At 49.0% G+C, this 22,331-nt stretch overlaps 2 protein-coding genes across 2 annotated transcripts in view; one reads left to right on the top strand and one right to left on the bottom strand.

The window, feature by feature from the left end:
- Positions 1 to 12,820, top strand: part of Nudc (nuclear distribution C, dynein complex regulator) — a 14,206-nt gene extending 1,386 nt beyond the window's left edge. Inside the window, exons 2-8 of the mRNA XM_028759957.1 lie at positions 4,120 to 4,197; positions 9,549 to 9,752; positions 9,847 to 9,912; positions 10,754 to 11,068; positions 11,874 to 11,957; positions 12,050 to 12,168; positions 12,575 to 12,820. Coding sequence (XP_028615790.1) covers positions 4,120 to 4,197; positions 9,549 to 9,752; positions 9,847 to 9,912; positions 10,754 to 11,068; positions 11,874 to 11,957; positions 12,050 to 12,168; positions 12,575 to 12,626 — 918 coding nt within the window. The 3' untranslated portion in view covers positions 12,627 to 12,820. The remainder of the gene's footprint in view (positions 1 to 4,119; positions 4,198 to 9,548; positions 9,753 to 9,846; positions 9,913 to 10,753; positions 11,069 to 11,873; positions 11,958 to 12,049; positions 12,169 to 12,574) is intronic.
- Positions 12,821 to 14,116: 1,296 nt separating this feature from the next.
- On the bottom strand, positions 14,117 to 17,477 carry Kdf1 (keratinocyte differentiation factor 1). The gene is made up of 3 exons (XM_028759725.1): positions 16,346 to 17,477; positions 15,825 to 15,899; positions 14,117 to 15,363 (listed from the first exon to the last, which is right to left on the bottom strand). Exons 1-3 carry the CDS (start codon positions 17,379 to 17,381, stop codon positions 15,281 to 15,283), a joined length of 1,194 nt encoding a protein of 397 aa, XP_028615558.1. The 5' UTR covers positions 17,382 to 17,477; the 3' UTR covers positions 14,117 to 15,280.
- Between the last annotated feature and the right edge of the window lie 4,854 nt (positions 17,478 to 22,331).

Genomic DNA, 22,331 nt, shown 5'->3' with positions numbered 1-22,331 from the left:
TGAGGTCACCTTTACCTAGCAACTCATCTTTCTGGTCCACAATGAACATTTCAAAAGTTTATGTCAATGCTGGATCTGATAGTGTGTGGCTGTAGTCCTGGCACTGGGGAGGAAGAGGCAGGAGAATCGCTAGCCTTATTTAGAGGCTAGCCTGGTCTTTATAGCAAGTTCTGAGCCAGTCAGGGATATATAGTAAGACCCACAGATAAAATAACCCCTAAATAACCCACAGGTGATGTTGAATGAACAGACCTAGTTCACACTGTGGGTATGTAGTTTATGAGCCACGAAGATGCGCTGGCACGGGTGCTGGTACATTATTATTTTTTCAAACAGAAATCCTGGTAGAGGTGGAAAAGTCTAAGGGAGTTTTCACAGGAATTCCATTCTATATGCATGTTAGGGTCAGGGTGACAGGTGACAGGTGACAGACTTACCCAAAGCCAGACCCCAAGTCTGAGGAGGGTGGCTTGGCCGTCTGTCACTGGGGATGGGCTTTCATTTAGCTTTGTTTGTTTGTTTGTGTTTTTGTTTTTCAAGACAGGGTTTCTCTGTATAGCCCTGGCTGTCCTGGAACTCACTCTGTAGACCAGGCTGGCCTCGATCTCAGAAATCTGCCTGCCTCTGCCTCCCAGTGCTGGGATTAAAGGCGTGCACCACCACTGCCTGGCTATCATTTAGCTTTCCATTCTGTCTTAGAGTGAGCATTGCCTCGGTGAAACTGGAGGAGCAGCTTGTGAGGAAAGGCTTTGTTTCATTCCTGGGTCCATAGAACAACAGTTCATCATAAAAAGCAGTGCGGGCCAGAACTGGAGGCAGGAGCTGGTGCAGAGGCCATGGAGGGGCATTGCTTACTGTTTTGCTCCTTCCTCATGGCTTATTCAACCTTCTTTTTTATAGAACCCAGGGCCACCAGTCCAGGGATGGCACCACCCCCAGTAGGCTGGGCTCTCACATCAATCACTCCTTAAGAAAATGCCCTAGAGGCCCTACAGCCTGATTTTTATGGAGGCACTTTCTCAATTGAGGTTCCCTCCTTTCTAATGACTTTAGCTTGTGTCAAGTTGACATAAAATTGGTCAGTACACATTCTAAATCTTGTTTTCTAGGTGCCTGTATTGACCAAGGACTTCTAAATCCCTTGAAGTGGGCGAGTGTCTAATCTGCAAGTGTGAACCTTGTTGTCTGTGTGTCCCTTAAACTGACACAATACAAAAGTACTTAGGAGTGAGTTTACTTTGTTTCAGTGAATTTAAACTGTCTAGAAGTAGGGATTGTACCCTTAGGATAAGTTCTGGCTTCAGATTTAGAACCAGTCTCTGGGGCAAATAAGTTGTGCTGACTGGGGGCCAGCACCAGCTTGTGCTTTTCCCCAGGAATTTTCTGAGCGCACACCTGTCATAAAGCACTTGAGCTAAGACAAGCATCCATTGCTCCGTGTTGCTCTGTGCTTCCTGTGGACATGACAGGACCATCTGCCTTAAGCTTTTACTTCTTACCTTTCCCATTGTGATGGGACTAACCTGAAACTATAGGCCAAAAGAAACCCTTTCCCCCTAAGTTGCCTTTCCCAGGTCTTCTGTTTTTTTGTTGTTTTTGTTGTTAGGTTATTTGGTTGGTCTTTTTGCGTTGATTTGTTGTTGTTGTTGTTGTTGTTAAATCAGAGCACAGGGGTAAATAACTAAACCAGCACTTTTGTGGGGGAGTGAGAAAGCTCCCACTGCGTAGCGGAGGCTGACTGTAAACCCATGATCCTTCTGCCTTGGCATTGGGATTATACCCTATGCCACCACACGCAGTTATTCTCATTCGGAAAGTTATTTAGTTGGTCGTGGTAATGCATACTTTGAATTCCAACACTTGGAAGGCAAAGGCAAGTGGGTCTGTCTTTCAGAGTCTGAGGCCCGTCCGGACTCTATGGTAAGACCCTGTCTGGAAAGCAACAGTGCTCTGAGAGATGGCTGAGTTCAGAGCACATCCTCCTCTTCTGAGGACCTGAGTTTGATTCCCAGTACCACGTAATTCCAGTGTCAGGGCATTTCTACTCTGGCCTTTGATCCGAATAAGGTCTGAGGATTTAACCCTGCAGTGTTATAAAGTTAGGAACATCTATAGCCAAGTCCCTGGCAGAGCTTAGCTGCTGCTCAGCCATAGCCCATGGCAGTTTTCCTGTCTGGAAGGCAGGGTCACCCCACTTAACCTTTGGTCCATCAGTCCTAACTTCTAGTTACTTAGCTAGGATTGTTATTGCTAATGAGATGAATCTCTTGTATCCCAGGCTGGCCTCCCAGTCTCCCAGCCTTTAAGTACTAGGATTATAGACGTTCACCAGTTCACCGTCATGCTTGGCTTAATCAGTTGCTGGGAGACCGGGGCTTCAAGCATGCTGGGCAAGCACACTGCCTGGGACAGGGAGGTTGAGGGAGTGGCTCTTCGCTTCTGCTATGTGGATTCTGGGAATAGAATGGGTACCACTGAGCCATCTCAACTGGTTCTTTGTTTTTGTAGGATGATGTCATAACTCAGGATGCCTGAAATTTGCCATGTAGCTAAGGCTAACCTTGAACTCTGTTTCTCCTGCCTTAGCCCCCTTGTGCTGGGATTGTAGACCTCTGCCACACTTCTCTGTTTGAGACAGGATCTCATTATCTTTTGTCAACATAGAACTCTCAGTATTCAAGTTTAAGACCAGGCTGCCCTTGAACACAGATTCCCACCTGCCTTCCAAATGCTGGATTTAAAGTGTGTACCACCATGTCTGTCCTTATGCATTTTTTTGTTTTTTTTGTTTTTTGTTTTTTTTTCGAGACAGGGTTTCTCTGTGTAGCCCTGGCTGTCCTGGAACTCACTCTGTAGACCAGGCTGGCCTCGAACTCAGAGATCCGACTGCCTTCGCCTCCCAAGTGCTGGGATTAAAGGCGTGCGCCACCACTGCCTGGCTCCTTCTGCACTCTTGATACTTCAGGCTGTTCTTGAATGTGGAGTCCTCTGGCCTCTCTTGTGTACTTGAGAGGAAGGACAACATGCCCAGCATTTCTTTCCCCCAACCACTTTGGAGACCGGATTTCTCTGCACCGTCCTGGCTGTCCTGGAACTTGGTCTGTAGATCAGGCTGTCTGGAACTGAGGGATTTGATTGCCTCTGCCTCCTTAGACTAGAATTAAAGGTGTGCGCTACCATCACCCAGCTTCGTGCCCAGCTTTTACAAAATTAAATTTTATTTTATTTTTGAGACCAGGTCTCATGTAGCCTTGGCTGTTCTTGACTTCTGCTTTTGACCCAATTGTTAGATGGCAGGTACACACCACTCTGTGTAGCTCACAACCCAGTTCTTTGTTTTTAAATTTTATTTATTTTGTGTGTATGTGGGGGTTGTGTGTACATTGGGGGGTTGTGTGTACATGAATGTGCGTATGTATATGTGGGGGTTGTGTATGTACGTGTGTGTATGTGTGTGTGTGTGTGTATGTGGGGTGTGTGCATGTGTGTGTGTATGTTGGGGTTGTGTGTGCGTGTATATGTGGGGGTTGTGGATGTGTGTGTATGGGGTATGTGTGTATGTGTGTATGTGAGGTGTGTGTATATGTGTGTATGTGAGGTGTGTGTGTATGTGTGTATGTGAGGTGTGTGTATATGTGTGTATGTGAGGTGTGTGTGTATGTGTGTATGTGGGGTGTGTGTGTATGTGTGTATGTGGGGTGTGGGAGTTGTGTGCTGCAGCTTGTGTGTGGAGGTAAGATGATAACTTTCAGGAGTTGTTCCTTTTACACTGTGGTTCTGGGCAATGGAACTCAGGTTGTCAGACTTGCACATTCCTTCCCATTGAGCCGGCTCTGTGGGCTCTTTGATGGCTTTGCTGTCTGGTGATGAAGGCTTGGTCCAGGCAGTTCCAATCACAGATGCAAAGGAAGTGTTGTCTGGCGGCACCACTTCACAGCACCACTGTGAAGGTGAACTCGTATACATACACACAAGCTGAGCAGACCACAGGAGTCTGGCCCTAGCGGGAGGCCTGCTGCTCAGGTTCAAATTCTCCCCTAAACTAGGGCGTTGTCTGGAGTGGAGTTGAGGGCCTCCATCCTGAGCCCCAGGGCCTCAGCCTCCTCCTCTGTCTTTCAGCTTGTGAACACCTTCTTCAGCTTCCTTCGACGCAAAACAGACTTTTTTATTGGAGGAGAAGAGGGGATGGCAGAGAAGGTGAGTGCTGGGGACCCCTTTTCCTTGGGCTGGTCTGGAAAGCTCAGCAGGCCTTTCTAGGCTGGAGCAGAACGGGGCCGGGGAAGGGAATGCCATGACCTCTACCCACTCCGTCCTTTTCCCATGAGTTTCCTGTGGTTCTTCACCAGTTTAACGGTGTCAGCCATCCCATTTTCTGGAAGAGGAAATTGGCTCAGGGGTGTTTACACTCCGCAAAGTCTTGAGCTGCACTGTAAGAGGAACGCTGTGGAGATGAGCCTGCTGTAGGCTTGTCTTCTTCCTGACTCATGCTCCCCCGACAAGGCTTTACTAGTTAGCTTGTGGCAAGAGTTGATGGTCAGTAAAATGTGCAGCTTAAGACCAGGCATTGGTGATGCATGCCTGTAGTCTTAGCACTGAATTTGAGGCCACCTGAGCTATAGTATGAGATTCCATCTCAAAAAAGAAAGCAAAAATTAAAAAAATTACAGGCACAATGCCTCAGACCTATAATCTCAGCACGTAGGAGGCAGCTGTAGAAGATTAGGAGTTGGGTCATCCTTGGCTATAGAGCCACCCTGGGGTATAGTCACTGGATCCTGTGTCAGACAGCTTTACCACCCCTTTTCCCTCAAGTCACCGTGAGCTCCTACCTCAGACTCACTACAGTGGTTCCCATGGGAAACAAAACAAACAGGAAATCTGTGTGATGCTACATATGGTTCCAGGGGAGGCTGAGGCAGGAGCATGGCTAAAGCCTGCGTGTTTGAGACTAGCCAGGTACACTTAAAAAGGAGATAGGAGGTCTGGAGAGATGGCTAGGCAGTTAAGAGCCCTGACTGCTCTTCCAGAGGTCCTGAGTTCAATTCCCAGCAACCACATGGTAGCTCATGACCATCTGTAATGGGATCTGATGCCCTCTTACTGGGTGTCTGAGGACAGCTACAGTGTACTTACAGATAACAAATACATAAAAACCTTTGGGCCGGACTGAGTGGGGCCGGAGGGAGAAGGGGGAGAAGGGGGAGAAGGGGAGACAGGAACTGAGTGTTGACAAAGATGTGCAGAGGTTGGAATCCCTGGGCCCAGTTGGTGGCAGTGTCAGGGCAGCTCCTCAAGTATAAAAATAGAATTACCATACACAATAGTCCGTTTCTGGACAAATTGAGAAGACTTGCTTACATACACCTGCTATCCTGCTAACATTATTCAGAATAGACACAGGTGGGAGGGGCGTGGGGGGAGAAGGCTCTGTAAGAGGCAGTGGCAGCAAAGGGGCTCGGTTTCTCCCAGCACCCATTTCAGGTAAGCTCACTGTTGCCTCTAACCGGCTAGAGAGGTAGGCACACCAGCACAGAGGTGTTACATAGAAGTAAGTGGTGAGAGTCTATCTGCATAGCCCTGAGTGACTTGGCACTCACTATGTGGACCAGGCTGAGCTCCAAGTCAGACTCCACTTGCCTCTGCCTCCCATGTGCCTGGCCTGAGATGTTAAAAAGCCCAGTCCTTTGGCATACTCTTCACGTCCAACACTTACCCAAACTCAGGACTTTGCTGAGAGCTCATTGGACTGACTGAGCTTGTGGGAGTGCTTTTCCTATAGTCTCGATTTTCAGTTTTATTGTAAAAGACACTTGGAGGCACTTGGGAGGCAGAGGCAGGAGGCTTTCTTGGGTTTGAGACCAGCCTGGTTTATGTAGTGAGTTCCAGGGCAGTTAGGCATGCATACACACGTGCACACGCGTGTACACAGACACACACACACACAGACACACACACACACAATGATACAGAAGCAGAGTGCAGCGGGGTGTGGCGCTTCTTTGTCTTCTGTGGGCTTGTGCTTCACCCCAGGATCTTCATGTTCAGCAACTTGGAATGTTTTAGATTCCATTGTTTAGGCGATTTTGTTGGGGTTTAATTGTATAAGCGTGGTTAACTAAACTGTTGGCTGCTCCTAAGTCTGCAGGTGCTTCCCACTGCCTTCCTGTGCCGGGGAATGAGCACTTCAGGTCCAGCCCTCGGCTCCTGCTGAGTCTTCCTAGTAACCAGCCCATCCTGAGCTATGATACAGGGTTCTAACCGACATGGTTTCTGTCCAAAAAAGAGCTTTGTGTCAAGAACGAGGAGAAAGATTTGGTTTCTTACTGTAGCTCCCACCCCTCTGGTGGGTGGAGTGCTTCTTTGCTCTGCAGATTTGGGGGATGCTGACAGCCAGACCTCCAGGCTTGCTCTGTTTCCTTTTCCTCCCTGGAACTGGGTTACAGATAGTCAGGCAGTATGAAGCACTGAGTGGCTTCTCTGTGGCACTGCCAGCTGTTGCTCGTGCCTGTGCTTGCTGCCCTCTGTCATTCCTTATTTGTAGACGTCTCCTTACTAGCCATTTGCTTCTGTGGAGAGGCTATGCAGGAAGAGCCCAGACTCATTGCTTTCAGAATAATTATGAGTCTATTTTCTAGGTGACCCATGAAATGGGGTTTTCCTCTATTGTTAAAACTCATGGGCTTGAGTAAAGTGGTGCACCAGGGTTGTTACCAAGTCAGTCAGGAGGGAAGCCTGTGTCAACGGACATGCCAATTTGGCTTTTGATACTTGTGTGAGACTGCATATCAGTACCAGTGCCAGGCCCTGTGTAAACAAACGCTGTCAGCTTCTGTCAGGAGCTTGTCATGCTTTCCTGACTTCCTCTGTCTAGCTTAGGTGAGCCTCGCCTCCTCCTCTGTCTTTGTCAGCGAAGGATCCTGTTTTGATCGTTTCGTTATTTTTGTGTGTGGTACTGGGGACTAACCTTCAGGGCCTTATCCCACCCCAGACAGAGTCTTGATATATACGGCACAGTTAGCCTCAAACTTGAGACTTTCCTGCCTCTGCCTTCTGAGGGATGGGGCTATAGGAGTGAGCTGCCACACTGGGCTGTGTCACTGATTTATTTTTATTTATTTTTTAATAAAAATTATTTAAAGCCGGGCAGTGGTGGCACACGCCTTTAATCCCAGCACTTGGGAGGCAGAGACAGGCGGATTTCTGAGTTCGAGGCCAGCCTGGTCTACAGAGTGAGTTCCAGGACAGCCAGAACTATACAGAGAGACCTTGTCTCGAAAAACAAAAAAACAAAAAACAAAAAAAAGTTATTTAAATTCTATGAATGTTTAAATAGATATACTTCCCAGTTAGCATAATAAGAAATGTTTTGTAAAATTATTCTATGTTCAGAAAAATGATTGAGTATTTGAGATGCTCCAGAGAGATGAGGGGGGATCTAGCTTTAGGGGGCAGGACATGAGGCACAGCCTTCATCCTTTCCCTCAGGAAGGAAAGTGCTGCTGCAACAGGGTGAGGTGCAGTTCTGGGCCTTGTTCTTCAGAAGATGGGGAGCTTGACATGGTAAGAAACAAAAGGTGGCCTGAAAGTCACTATGGAGTGAGGCTAGCCCAAAGAATAAGGTTGTCCCAAGTAAAGGGAACAACAAACAGCAAATTCAGAGCTGTGGTAGTTAGTTAGTCAAAGAAAAAGTACACACGCCACACAAACACACAAACTCCAGCTAGGAGTGAGCATCAATATACTCTGCATAAAGTAGCTCTGACCTTACGGGCTGAGGGAGAAGAGTCAGAGTCAGCAAGGGGCAGGCCCAACAGAAGGACCTGGGCAGGTCCTGAGTGTCATAGGCTGCAGGTGGGGAGGAGTGGGCCATGCTGTGTGAGGCTGCCAACTCTACTTCCCACACCCCAACTCTAGGCATTTCCTAGCTGGGACCTGAGGGACAGTTTAGAAGTTGAGAAAAGGCAGAGGCCTAATCTGCCATTCCAACCCAGGCTGGAAAAGAGAGGGAGATTGGTTAGGTGGAGCTAGAAGACTGAATCTGCAGGACCCACCCTTGAGTATCCCTGACCAGACGGATTTCTTGTTGTCCATTGCTTGACTGTGTTGTTAACCCTGAGTGTGTCAGGGTCGGCTTCTTGTGCCTTGGGTTGTCTTTAAGTGGCTCTGTGGTCTGACCTACCAGACGGTGGAACCATTCTTGTCCCTGTCAACTCAGTAAAGAAAACACCTATGCTTGCCCACCAGGCTCAGCTTTCCTAGCTGCCAGCATGTAGCTCCTAACAGTCTGTCAGTGACTGACGCTTGACTCCATGACCTCCACGGCTTCTGCCAAGGCCACCGCTAGTATGTTCTTTGGTGGGAGAGGCCTGGGAAGAAGGGTCAGAGGCTGCTCTAGTTGGCCTTGACTTTGCCCAGTAGCTCTTCTCTGCCCTCTTTTAACCTCCTGTGGCTAGGAAGTAATAGGATGAGTGGGTTGTGACATGATTTATGGGACTGGATGAGGGGAGGGCCCTTGCTCCTGCCCCTCCTTGCCCACTGATTGTCAAAGTTCAGTCAGTGAGTTCAGTCAGGCTGGAGTTCAAGGTCCCGATGATTACAAGCTGGGCCCAGGCTCTGGTGGAGCAGCCTCTGCTGCAGTTGCTTCATGCCCTCTGTTTCTCTCCACAGCAGATAGCTCTGAGTGCCTCATTTCCCTCACTCCCATCATCCCCTTATTTATAGGGACACTTGGGTGTCTTTTACCTTCACAGTCTGAAGCTCTTGGTGTGGCATGGGGCTGGGAGTGACCGTTGGAAGGGTCGCAGGTGAATGTGAGTCTGGGGTGTTTGGCAGAACCTTGGGTGTGGGAAGCCAATGGGTGACTTCCATGACTTCTCCTCCCTGCAGCTCAGGTACAGAGGTGCTTCAGAGATAACAGCTTATTGAGCACTGGTCACTTGAGTGTGTGCTTTGTTTCAAGTGCCAGAAGCCACAAAGTTCCATTTTCTAAGTCTGTTCAGAGTCATCTGAAAGTGAAACTGGAGACATTTGTGCTGGTTCTGGAGACTGGCTAGTGAGTAAGGCGAAAACTTCATTCAAGTGAAAACAGCATAGGCCCAGGATGCATTTAGAGAGAAATGACTCAGGGTCAAACTCAGGATCCAGAACAGATGCTATGCAGTCAAAGCATCATGGGAGCTTGCTCAGTGGATGTGAAAGGACTTGAAATCAGAGGCTCTCAGATTAGGGATAAAACTAGCTTCTTCTCTTGGGAGGGGTCTAACCTGCTGATTCTGGCTGTGAATTTAAGTGTTGCCATCTGTAGTTATATGCCAAGATGGATGTAGGCAGGAAAAGAGGCAGTCAGAGAACAGAAGTATGGACCTGGGTGCTCTGGGAAGGCTTCCTGGAGGGGCTGAACTTGAGTTCCGCTTGTAACAGGAGCCTCTAAGAGCACGTCCTCTCCGGTGTGCAGCTGTTGTACCTGGTCGCAATTGTAACGCAGGGACAGGCAATTTTCTGTCCCTAGGCTTTACACTGTCCCTACTCTGATGCTTTCCTGTCCTCAGCTTATCACACAGACTTTTAAGCACCACAACCAGCTGGCACAGAAGGCCCGGAGAGAGAAGCGAGCTCAGCAGGAGACTGAGCGTCGGGAGAAGGCAGAGCGGGCAGCCAGGCTGGCCAAGGAGGCCAAGGCAGAGATCCCCGGGCCACAGATCAAGGAACTGACTGATGAGGAGGCAGAGAGACTGCAGCTGGAGATTGACCAGGTGAGGGTGGGCATCCCTCCTCTACTTCCACCCCCCACCCCGACTGCATTGCCCGGGAGGTAGGGCTTTATTCCAACTCTGCCCTTTGCCACAGAAAAAGGATGCAGAGGATCAGGAGGTCCAGCTCAAGAATGGCAGCCTTGACTCGCCAGGGAAGCAGGTAAGAGACTAGCAGGGCCCAGGCAGCGGCTTCCTCCCTTCAGCAGAATTCCCTCCTCACCCTCCCTGTCCCCAGCCTTGGGACCCTTCCACACTGTAAAGCCCCACCCCAAAGACATGGGGAAAAGTAGAACAGAGCCAATACGGTGGCCATGATGATAATCTCAGCACTTGGTGGACTGAGGCAAAAAGATGGATGCAAATTTGTGCTGTATAGTGAGAACCTATCTCATTAGACATTGAAACAATATTTTCTTGTAACCCAGGCATAGTGATAAGTGGTAGAGTCAGGTGGGTCTCTTGAGTTCCAGGATGGCCAGGGCTATGTAGAGAGGGTGGTAGTGGTGGTAGTTAGTAGTAATATACTATCTTTAATAATAATAGCAACAACAATAACAATAATACTTTTTGATAACCCTACTGGCCTTACTCCTGGAACAAGAAAACCCACGAGTGGGCTGAAAAGATGGATCAGTGGTTAGGACCCAGGTTTGGTTCTCAGCACCCATGTGATGGCTCACAACAGTCTCTAACTCCAGTTCTAGGGGGGTCTTCTGAACTCTGTAGGTACCAGGTATGACATAGTGAAAAATACGCATCTACTTGACATATTTATTAAAGTGGTCCCGAGTCAGAGGCACCATGAAGAGTGGGCTGAGGGGTGAGCCCTTCTGGCAGAGATTGGAACCTGATTTTACCCTTGGTTCCCAGGGGCCTAGGGTATGTAGGTCTGCCATGCCTAGCTTGCTTTCTTGGAGATGTTATGTCTAGCGGTAGTTGTGGGCCTGGCCTGGTGAAGTCTGGTCTGTCAGGTGAGTCATTGAGCTTCCCTGACTGAGCAGGATGCTGAGGAGGAGGAAGACGAGGAGGATGAGAAGGACAAAGGAAAGCTGAAGCCCAACCTAGGCAATGGGGCTGACCTGCCCAACTACCGCTGGACCCAGACCCTGTCAGAACTGGATCTGGCAGTGCCCTTCCGAGTCAGCTTCCGCCTGAAGGGAAAGGATGTGGTGGTGGACATCCAGCGGCGGCATCTCCGGGTGGGCCTCAAAGGACAGCCAGCAGTGATTGATGGAGAACTCTACAATGAAGTGAAGGTGGAGGAGAGCTCGTGGCTCATCGAGGACGGCAAGGTGGTGACCGTGCATCTGGAGAAGGTATGGGCGGTCAATCCTAGCCTGGGTGCTGACTCCCATTGACTGTGCTTCAGGCCCTGTTGGCTTATTCCTCACTCTGCTCTCTTTAAGTCAGGAAACATCTACGGTTTGCCTGTGTGCCTCGCTTCGGGTGGGATGGGCAGAGTCGGGGTTGAGTAGTCTTGTACGCCAAGCCTGTTCCTTCCATCAGCTTGCACCTGGGTTCTGTTCCACACATGCCTGATCGCCTGCAGTGCCAGACACGGTTCTAAGGACTGGAGAAAGAACAGCAAACAAAATGTAGAGAAATCTGCCCCCAGAGAGCCCACATGTCTCCCACTCTGCCTTCTTCTTGGAGGTGGGATAGTGACTCCTAGGTGTCTGGAAAGAGCTGAGGCCCATGGACACTTCCCTGGCACAGAAGGTGGCATGGCTCTTTAGCTGCAGCTCACTGGCCTCTGCCCTGGTATTTGATTTTTCTCCCAGCCAGAATCTCCTTTCTTGTTCTTTGATCTTTTTTCTTTCTTTGTTTACTTGCAATGCCTTAAGGTCCAGTTGTCACTCTAGCTTCTCTCCTTCCAGCTGAGTTACCTCGCTGCAGGTTTTCTTGCCCCAGTTGATTGATTTGCAACTGTTGGCCACTGTGTGTCTTCCCCAGCTGCTGGGCGGGCAGAAGTCTGGTTCTTCTGTACCCTGGTCCCAGCACCAGGCCTGCATGGACCTTTCCTACAAGACGTGGATGGGAGAGTTTAGCTCTAAAGGGTTGAGCTGTAGTTCCTAGGTCATCAAGTGCGTTCTCCTTCTCCATGGATCTCTTCCTTCTTAGATTAATAAGATGGAATGGTGGAACCGCTTGGTTACCAGTGACCCTGAAATCAATACCAAGAAGATTAACCCTGAGAACTCCAAGGTGAGTCCTGGTTGGCTTAGGGAAGCTTTTCTGTGGAGTTCCAGGGGTAGCAGGCCAGTGCTGTACTCATTCTTCTCCCTGCCTGTCCTTAGCTGTCAGACCTGGACAGTGAGACTCGCAGCATGGTGGAAAAGATGATGTATGACCAGAGGCAGAAGTCCATGGGCTTGCCCACCTCTGATGAGCAGAAGAAACAGGAAATCCTGAAGAAGTAAGCAACTCGGAGATGGGCAGGATTGCAGGGGGGCTTAGACCTTGGTGACAGCTGTGTACCACTAAATGGGACTCCAGACTACCCCCCACCCCCGCCCACTTGCAGCACAAACTAGCCAAGTTTGTGGTTCTGTCTTGGCTTGTGTACCCTGACTATTTGGTATTGTCACCTCTAGGACAAGGCTACCTTAGGAGTAGGAAGCAATAGGTAACAGGCAGTTGGTGCCACCTGCTGGAACCTGGTGCCACAGCTGGTACTTGCCCTTCTGGCCTAAGGGTTCAAATGCAGGGTTGGCTCCAGGTTTTTCAGGGTTCTGAGGAGGTCAGGCCCAGCGTCAGGAACTAGGGTAGCTCAGGGCTGAGGTAGACCACTGAGATCACTTTTTTCTACTTCTGCCTCCCAGGTTCATGGATCAGCACCCAGAGATGGATTTCTCCAAGGCCAAATTCAACTAGCTCCTGTTTGCCTTCCTGAACTCTTGCAATTGAGCCCCTAGCCAATCAACCTCCTTTCCTGGGAACCTTAGGGCTGGGCAGGCATGAGACTTCCCAGGCATGTGAGCTCCAGGGATTCACTGGAGAAGGGCTGGGTCTTGGGGGTCTTGTCCTCGCCACTGATCCTGTTACACATTAAAACTATTTACCCTCTATGTCCCACCTATGTCCCACCTATGTCCCTCCGTGGCTCCTGCTGGGAGCTGGGATTTTGGCTTCTAGCACAGAGTCTGCTGTGTAGCATTCTACCTACTAGGTTAGGTTCTTGACTCTCTGGATCTCAGTTTCTCTTGTGACTTTGGGAGGATTATGACAAGGGATTTAAGTTTTAATTTACATTTTGTGTGGACTTGGGCGGTATATATAGCACGTTTATGAAGTTCATAGGACAGCTTTCTGGGTCAGTTCTCTTCATGCTTACATGGGTTCTGGGGATAGAACTAGATGGTCAGGCTCATCCAAGTGCCTTCCCACTGAGCCACCCTACCTCATATGTGTGGTTCTAAGCAGAGATGAGTCTGACTACACATTCCCATTAGACATCAAGAGCCAAGTTCCAGAATTAAGTGTTCAGACTGGACTGTCCAGAGCCAGGAGACTAGGAGCGGGAGGGTACGGTCCAGTAGAGCCACACCATTTGTCTTCACCTGTTCTCGGAGCCACACAGTGAAGGGTCACAGAGATGCTTCTGCTCAGGTCTGGCCCTTGGAGCATCCGTTTCCACCAAAGGATCGAGGCCATTGAATGCGGGGGTGGTGCAGGCCCAAGTTAAGTACCCAGCTGTTCTGATCGCTTTTTCTGGGAATGGGAATGACTTCACAAAGCTGTTGGGAAAATTGGCTTTTAGGGCAAGGCTAGAATTTAGGGACTGTTAAGTCTTAATTCTGATTTCCTCTGTCCTACAGCATTTTTCTTTCTTTCTTTCTTTCTTTTTTGAGACAGGGTTTCTCTGTGTAGCCCTGGCTATCCTGGAACTCACTCTGTAGACCAGGCTGGCCTAACTCAGAAATTCACCTGCCTCTGCCTCCCAAATGCTGGGATTAAAGGCGTGCGCCACCACTGCCTGGCAGTATTTTCCTTTTTTAAAAAAAGTAATCAGTTTATTTAATGAGAATGAATGTTTTGCCTGGTGTTTGCAGTGGTCAGAAAGGGGTGGGATTACCTGGAACTGGAGTTAGGGATGGTTGTGAGCCACCATGGGATGCTGAGGACATAGGCTGTCCTCTGTAAGCACTAAGTACTCTAGTGAGCCAGTCCCCATGTCGTCCCCTCCCCACCCCCTTTTGAGGCAGGTCTTGGTATATATCCCTGGTTAGCCTTGAATTCAATATGTAGACCAGGTTGGCCTTGAACTCAGCAGTCCTCTTATTAGTATTCTTGGTGGGATTACAGGTGAACAGCATCACACCCTTCTTGCAGTACTGGAGATCAAAGCTAGGAGGCCCCACACATGCTAGGCAGCACTGTGGACACCCCACCTGGTTATTTTATTCATGCCTAGTTCCGGATAATACAACAGCACCCAAGAGAAGAGGCCAGTTTGGTTGTTGTAGCTCTACCTGGGTCCTGTGGTCACAGCCCCAGAGGACGGCTGTTTTGTCCATTAGGAAACTAGATAAATGGTAGTTATACTTCCCAGAGGGTGCCCAGAGACAGTAAACAAGGGCTGCTCTCGATAGTCTCTGTGGTCCTTGGGCTAGCTGAGACTTTTAAGGTGGGGTCTGTCTTTGTGCTAATGGGTTGAAGAACTGCCCAAGCTGACTTCAGACTTACTAGTGGGCTCTGTACTTGTAGCTGTGACTAGGTCTGTACCAGACCCAGCAACCTATAAAGAACAGCTAAGAGCCCTGGACAAAGTTAGCTCCAGTGCCTAAACAAGGGGAGCCTGGTTCTGCTTCAGGGAGCCTGGCTCCTAGGTGCCAGTTGCTAGCTACAAGGAAGTCTTTAAACACCAGGCTCCCTCAGGTTGCCAGTAAGAATGGGATGAGGTGAAAACCAGTGCTGTGTCAGCAGTAGCAAGAGGTCAGAGGAGTCACTGACTAGTCCAGGCCCCTGCAGATGGTTCTTTATCTTCTAGTCTCTCTTGCTTCTACCTTGCCCTTGTATTCCACAATGCTGAATCAGATTAGGTGCCTATGTCCTATGTAAAGCACCAATCAGCAGACAGCATAGTTGTGGACTATGTAACTCTGATGACCAGGCAAGTGTACGTACTTGCAACTAGGGTCATGTTAACAACATAGAATAGCCAAGAACCAGTACGAACTGCATATCACTATAGCAGGTGGGCCATGCTGTCCCCAACCCAACTGGAACCTTCTTAGTCCCCATAAGTGCTTAGGGTATCATGGGAATGAAGCTATTTCCCACGGCTTAGCTTTCAGGCCACAGGAAGAAACAGGCCCAGCCAGAGTCAGTCCAGCTGGAGAGCGAAGGATGTGGGCACCATGGCCCCGTGAAATGTATGTGGTCTAAGATCATTCAACAAAAGCAGAAGCCAAAGAAGTCACTGCCTCTGGGCTCAGAGTCTGGCCTCCACACAGAGGTCCTTGGTTCCTCTCCTCCGCTGGCTATGCTTCTTCCAAGAGGGGCTGTGACTGCTGGGCCAGTAGGGGTTAGCAGTACACCTGCAGCAGCGGTGCCCCTGAAGAATCTGTGTCCGTGCCCTGGAATGATGAGTCTTGGCTGGCTGGGTACCCTGGTTGGAGGAGGAAGCAGAGGCTCAGAGAGGGGAAGGAGCTCATCCAGGGTCTACAGCCAGGGAGAAGCCTGCTGAGATGAAAGAGCAGGGCTTAAGCCTGGTCAGTCATAACAGCCTGGCGACCCACTCGATGCTGAAACTCCAGCTGTTGTCTGTAAAGGGTAAGGACCTTGCTCCTAGGGGTTGTGAAGGCCCAGAGGACAGCAGTAGAGATCACACAGGGAGTGTGTGTAGATGCAGGCTGGATGGCCTTCTGACCACCTTACCCCCCAGATCACTTCTAGCTGTATTCTAGGAACCTCCATTCAAACCAGCGTCCACGGTTGCAGTGGGTGCACGGTTGCTTGGGCCTTTTTCCATTTCTGATCCCATCCTCACCCACCCTTAAGAGAAGCTGGAACATCATCTGAAGGCCACCTAGTGTAGTTTCCCACCCTCTGGTCAGGTCAGGACCACACCTGGGGCTCCATATGGCCTCAGCTTCCTGGCGATGGCATCTGCAGTTGTCTCCTGGGAGATCTGCACGGTCAGTTCTAGGGAAGGAATACGAATAAACACGGTCATTATTATTATTTTTTTATAAAGTTCTGCCCCTGTCCCTACTGCAGCTCAGTGAAGAAGGGTGCTTACTATACAAAAGACTAGAGACACATGCTTAAATAAGGGTGGGTGTGTATGTATAGGCAGGTGGGTGTTTAGCTAGGCTGCATCAGTGGTGCAAATTCTCTACCCCAGGCTGCCCTGGAACTCTTGGCAGACTTTTTTTCTCAGTCTGGAATTCTGGACTAGCCAAATTCCTGTGCTTTGGGTCCTTATTCAGGCCAAGCCTGGAAGTTGCTCTGCTAGTTAGTCATAGGATAGAGAAAGAGGTTGACAGATCCAAGAGTTTAAGAGAAGTGCCGGCTGGCTAAGGGGATGCCTCACAAGGACCCAGCCTAACCTTCCTGTAGTTAGATCTTCCCTACTCAGGCCCACCTACCGTCCTGGCTGAGGCCAGAGCCCACCATGGTCTCATGGCCACTGTCGGGGGCAGCAGCAGGGGCAGTAGAGCGGGCTGAGCGCCCCTCGGAGGTCTGTGGGCGGGAGCGGCTTTTGCGGGTACTGATGCGGATGATGCCTCGCACTAGGCGGCCCTCGGCGTCTTGCTCATCCAGGTGGTAGTCCTGCGTGATGCTGCTGATCAGGTCTGAGATCTTGCTGGTCTTCTCCAGGAACACGGTGTCTGATGTGCACTTAGCCAGCTCGTCAATCTGGTGTACACTGAACAGCTCTGTCAGCTTCTTGAAAATAAGCACATCGATCTCCCGGCTCGACATGGAGCCACTGCCCATCTCCGGCAGGTCCAGGTCCGATTCATGGAAAGAGTAGTACTCCTCAGAGCCACGGGGGCTGCTGGTGAAGGTGCTAGGCAAGCTGTGCCGTGTGGGAGGAGGCTCCGCCAGGGGCTCCTTGCAGCAGGAGTCCGCGTCAGGGACTGGGGAGGTGGCATGGCGGTAGGGGTAGACCGGGATGCCCTTGAGCTTAACATCAGGGTAGCTGAAGCTGCTGCCCATGCTGGTCTTGAGCCTCTGGCCATCCCGGCGGCTGGGGGGTGCACGGTCTGGGCTGGGGGGCACACCGTTGTGTTCCTTGGCCCAGGCCGCTTCCACAGACCCTTCAATGGGGTCCCCGGCAGATAAGCAGGGGCTGCAGCCCCGCACACAAGCCCCACAGCGCTGCAGGCAATCCCTGCAGCGGCGGAAGCAGAAGGCAGCCCTACACCAGTCCCAACCCCAGGGGCGCCAGAGGAGGCAGCAGGTTGGGGGCTCGTTGGCTGGTTCTGCAGAGCCTGAAATGAAGGTGATACTCTCTGGCCCGTGGTGGCCAGGGTCCTTAGGATCTGGCCTCCGCGTGCGACGGCCTGGTGGGGGCTGGGAACACTCATCATTCGTTTCCAGGCATAACTCTGTTGGCCTCTCCCAGGGCCCCAAGCGTGGAGGCCCAGACGATGGGCGGGGCTGTCCCGGCCTGGGCATGGCTCAGAGCATGGCTTGCTGCAGCCAGGCACCTGCAGGGGAGAAGCCAGGAGGAGGTCAGGGACAAGCTCCTGGGCTGACCTGAGAAGCCTTAGACTTCTGGGAAGCCTGGGATGAGGACGGATGAAGCATCCCGTAAACCCTTGCAAACGTTGAACTCTTCTTGTCCCAAAGAGAAAGTTCTCTTTGTGGTCTAACTTAGGCTTTAAAATCTCCTGGACTTCTCAATGAGTGGCTATTATTGAAAACAAAACAAAAAATTACATGTGTCAGTGGAGATGTAAAATGATGTTAGTATTGTGGGAAACAGAACACTTCTTCAAAATTGAAGCACAGGGGTTGGGACTGTAGCATGGATAGCCTACAGAGCATGAATGAGGCCCCAAGTTCATCCCCAGCACTGAAGGGGGAAAAAAAAAACCTAGGCTGGCTGGCTGGCTCAACAGTTAGGAATGTGTACCACTGCCTGACAGGCTCATAACCACCTGTAACTCTGGCTCCAGGGATGTGACACCCTCTTGTCTGCTCACACTGCACTCACAAGCAGAGCTTCTCTCCACTCCTCATACATATACAAATACATATATATTTTTTTTAATTTTAGATTTGTTTTATATGTATGCACATTTTGCTTACATATGTATGTGCACTGCACAATGCTTGGGGCCCAAAGAGATCAGAAGAGGGTTAAAGGTGCTCCTGGAACTGGAGTTACAGATAGTTGTGAGCCACCTACGGGTGCTGGGAATTTAATCTGGGTCCTCTGGAAGAGCAACCAGTGATCTTAACCACTGAGCTATCTTTCCAGCCCTTAATATTTTAAAAAACTGGTGTGTATCTGGGGGCTAGAGAACTGGCTCACAGTTAAGAACACTGGTGGCTGCTCTCCCAGGGGACATGAGTTCCCATGCAGCAGCTTTCCAACCTTCTTTATCCCCAGTCTTAGAGGAGCGAGTACCCTCTTCTGGTCTCCTCTGCGGGCACAGTGAACCTGTGTGCACACATACACAGTAATATACATAAAAGTAAATAACTCTGCTGGGGATAGTGGTGTTCAGAGGCAGGAGAATCTCTGCGTTTGAGGCCAGTTTGGTCTAGATAGTGAGTTCCAGAACAGCCAGGGCTACACAGAGAGACCCAGTCTCAAGATAAATTAAAAAAAAAATCATGTTTTTTTAAAAACATACCCCAAACCCTCAAAATTACTATATGATCCGGCAAATTCATCCTTGGTAAATACCCAAGAGAACTGAAAATTGCTACTTTAAACAGACATTTGTATGTCTTTGTTCATGATAGCATTATTTGCAATAACCATAGAGTGAGAACAACCCAAAACTTGATCAATCGGGAGCTGGAGAGATGGCTTAGCAGTTACGAGTTGTCTTCTGCCTTCCAGAGGACCAGAGTTTGATTCTCAGCACCCACATGGCCACTAACAACCATATGTAACTGCAATCCAAGAGGATCTGACGCCCTCTTCTGACTACCACAAGCACTACATGCACGTGGTGGTAGACACAAATGCAGGCAAAACACACATGCACATAAAGTGAAAATAAAGTTTAAATTGACGAGAACTCTTCTAAATTGTGATAAGGATGCTAAAGTGTAGCTCTCTACAATTGATGTCTTCTGGAGAGGATAGATTCAGTTTTCCTTAAGGTCAAGAGTGTGACCATATTCAAGTGAGTATATGGGCAACACAAATGGGACTTGTGGTTTTTCTTCTTTTGTGGGTGTTGGGGAGGTCACAAGGGTAGGAGTGCAGTCCCAGAAGGACTGGGAAGTGAATGTGATCAGGGTGCATTATGTGAATTAACAAATAAATCAATAAAAATATTACACTGAAATAAAAAGAAAAGAAAAAAAGGTTAAAAACTTAAAAAGTACATCAGTGAATAAGTGGATTCAGAAAAATGGAATATCATATAATGGGCTATCGTTTATCCCTTAAAAAGAACGAAGTTCTTTTGTGTTTCAACCTGAATTAACTTAGCCAGGCAGTGGTGACACATACCTTTAATCCCAGCACTCAGGAGGCAAAGGCAGACAGATCTTTGTGAATTCCAAGGTTATATAGTGAAACCTTGTCACACAAAAATGACAAAAGCAAAACATCATGGATGAACTTTGAAGACATTCTAAATGAAATAAGCTACACAGAAAGAACAAATACTCTGCTGTTTGGCTTATATGAACTATCCGCAGCTGACAATTTAACAGAGGTAGGAAGAACGGTAGTGTGTTGGATGCCAGGGCTGAGGCAGAGGACCATGGGAGTTATGTTGAGCAAGGATTACTTTATTTTTCAAAAAGATCTACCTATTTATTTTTGGTTTTTCGAGACAGAGTTTCTCTGTGCAGCCCTGGCTGTCCTGGAACTCACTCTGTAGACCAGGCTGGCCTCAAACTCAGAAATCCGCCTGCCTCTGCCTCCCAAGTGCTGGGATTAAAGGTGTGCACCACCACTGCCCAGCCAACTCCTAGCCCTCCTAACTCCCTTCTCAAGTACTGGAACTAAAGGAGTGTACTACCTTGCCTGGGAAAAATCAAGCAGTTTTGGTTCTTTGCTACAAAAATAATCTTCTTCAAGATGGGCAGTGGTGGCGCACGCCTTTAATCCCAGCACTTGGGAGGCAGAGGCAGGCGGATTTCTGAGTTTGAGAGTTCGAGGCCAGCCTGGTCTACAGAGTGAGTTCCAGGACAGCCAGGGCTACACAGAGAAACCCTGTCTTGAAAAGCCAAAAAAAGAAAAAAAAGAAAAAAAAGAAAAAAAATCTTCATAGACTAGAGAGATGGCTCAGTGGGTTGGAGACGGATGTATTGATAAACAGCTGTAATCCCAGCATTCCTGTGGTAAGAGAGCAGGCAGAGAACGGCCTGAAGGCTCACAGGCCAGCCAGCCTGGAGTACACACCATAGCACAGCATGGCAGCAGAAACGAGAGACCATTCTCCAGAGAGATGGAAGGTGAGAACCAACTCTCAAAAGTTGTCCTTGGATTTCCACAAGTGTGTACCTTCAAGTGCAGACATACACACACAATATATAAAAATCAATAAAGAAATATATAAAAATCAATCAATAAATCATCCTTCTCTTAAAATAGCAATGTTAATCTTCATTCCTCTTTTGATTTGTTTGCTAGGAATCCCAGACCCATGAATGTCTTCCACTGATGAACGCTAAGCCTGGCCATGAGTCAGGCAAGGCAAAAGCAATGATAAATGGACTTGATGGTTCAGTTTTCTAGAAAAGCTTCCAAGGCTTAAGACCCGTCTGAAAACCTAGCGCTTGGGAGATAGAGGCAGGGTTAAGAGTTCTAGGTCATCCTGCACTACAAAGTGAGTTCTAGCCAGCCCAGTATATGAGATCTTATCAAAAATAAAATAAATAAAAATGCTGGCCAGGCATGGTGACTCACAATTTTCATGCCAGTATGGAGGGAGAGGGGAAGTTAAATGATCTCTGTGAGCTGGAGGACAGTCTGGTCTATGTGGAGGGTCCTGTTCCAGCCAGGGCTATATACTATCTCAAAACAACCCAAACCTCCCAGGATGAGGCATGTGGGACCTGAAGGAACATTTGATAATCTCAGATGAGCCACTGGAGGACCCTGATGGATGATGTAGTCCTATACTCAGGAGGACTGCACAAACAGACTCCACAAACAGCAAGTGCCACCTTAACCACAGTGGGGGCTTTGCTGGGGGTAACTGTCCTTAGCCTTTATTTTGAGCCACCAAGTGGGTGCTGGGACTGAACTCAGGGCCTCCCTCCAGCCTGTTAGCCTGTGTTTTGAGATGTTGACCCTTTATCCTTGTAACCGATCTAATCACGAGTCCCAAGGGCTAGCTAGTAAGTACTGTGAAAGGAACAAAGCTGTGGCCACCAGGATGTCTGGCTTCTAGTTCCCTTCTAGCCCTTATAAATCGTGTGCCTAGGGCTAGGCAGTGGTGACGTAAGTCTTTGATCCCAGCAACAGGGAGGCAGAGACAGGAGGATGGATCTCTAAGTTCGAGGCCAGCCAGGGCTACACAGAGAAATCCTATCTCAAAAACAAACAAACAATATATTGCATGGCTTGGGCAAAACAGTGCCACCTTCACAAATAGCAAGTGCTACCAGTGCTGCTGCTCTGACCTCTTCTATTCGCTGCAGCCGGTGACTGCAGCCGGTTACAAATTTAAGCCCCTCAAGGGTAGAGAGATCTCCCAGGTGCTGCTTTAAGCAAATAATCAAAGGCAATGTCATCAACAGTGAGACGAAATGACATCAAATATAGGAAGGATATGTGAAGTCTTCCTGCCTCAAACACATACTGGGAATGTGACCTTGGGGAGAGGACAGACAGCCTGGCTTCAGACACATGTCATCTAAATCCAGTGTGGTCTCCACAGGGCCAAGGATCAGGAGGAAAAATGGGGATAACTGGTGCAAATACAAAACATCATATGTGTATATGTAATATATCTAATTCTATATTTATTTTAGTTTTTCAAGACAGGGTTTCTCTGTGTAACCCTGGCTGTCCTGGAATGAACTCACTCTGTAGACCAGGCTGTGGTCAAATCCACCTGCTTCTGCCTCCCGAGTGCTAGGATTTACACCCAGCTGTATGTATGTATGTATGTATGTATGTATGTATGCATGCATGCATGTATGTATGTACGTACGTACGTACATATTTGAGACAGGGTCTCACTATGTAGCCCTAGCTGTCCTGGAACTTGCTAAGTTGACTGGGCTGCCCTTGAACTCTGCCTGACTTTACCTCCTGAGTACCAGAACTAAAGGTGTGCCAGCTGAACCTTCTATCCAGCCCTAGATACATTTCTATGAGAAACAGCATAGCCTAGTGCCACTGCTTAGGACTCAAGACACTATGGTTCTTAGGGGTAGAGGGACACATATCTGAAGTGTGAACTTGAGTGGTTTAAACCAGCC

Source organism: Grammomys surdaster, unplaced genomic scaffold, assembly GCF_004785775.1.
Source record: "Grammomys surdaster isolate TR1022 unplaced genomic scaffold, NIH_TR_1.0 126313, whole genome shotgun sequence".
Classification (NCBI taxonomy): Eukaryota; Metazoa; Chordata; class Mammalia; order Rodentia; family Muridae; genus Grammomys; species Grammomys surdaster.
Note: the sequence above shows the minus strand (reverse complement) of the source record. Positions and strands in the feature narration are given on the sequence as shown.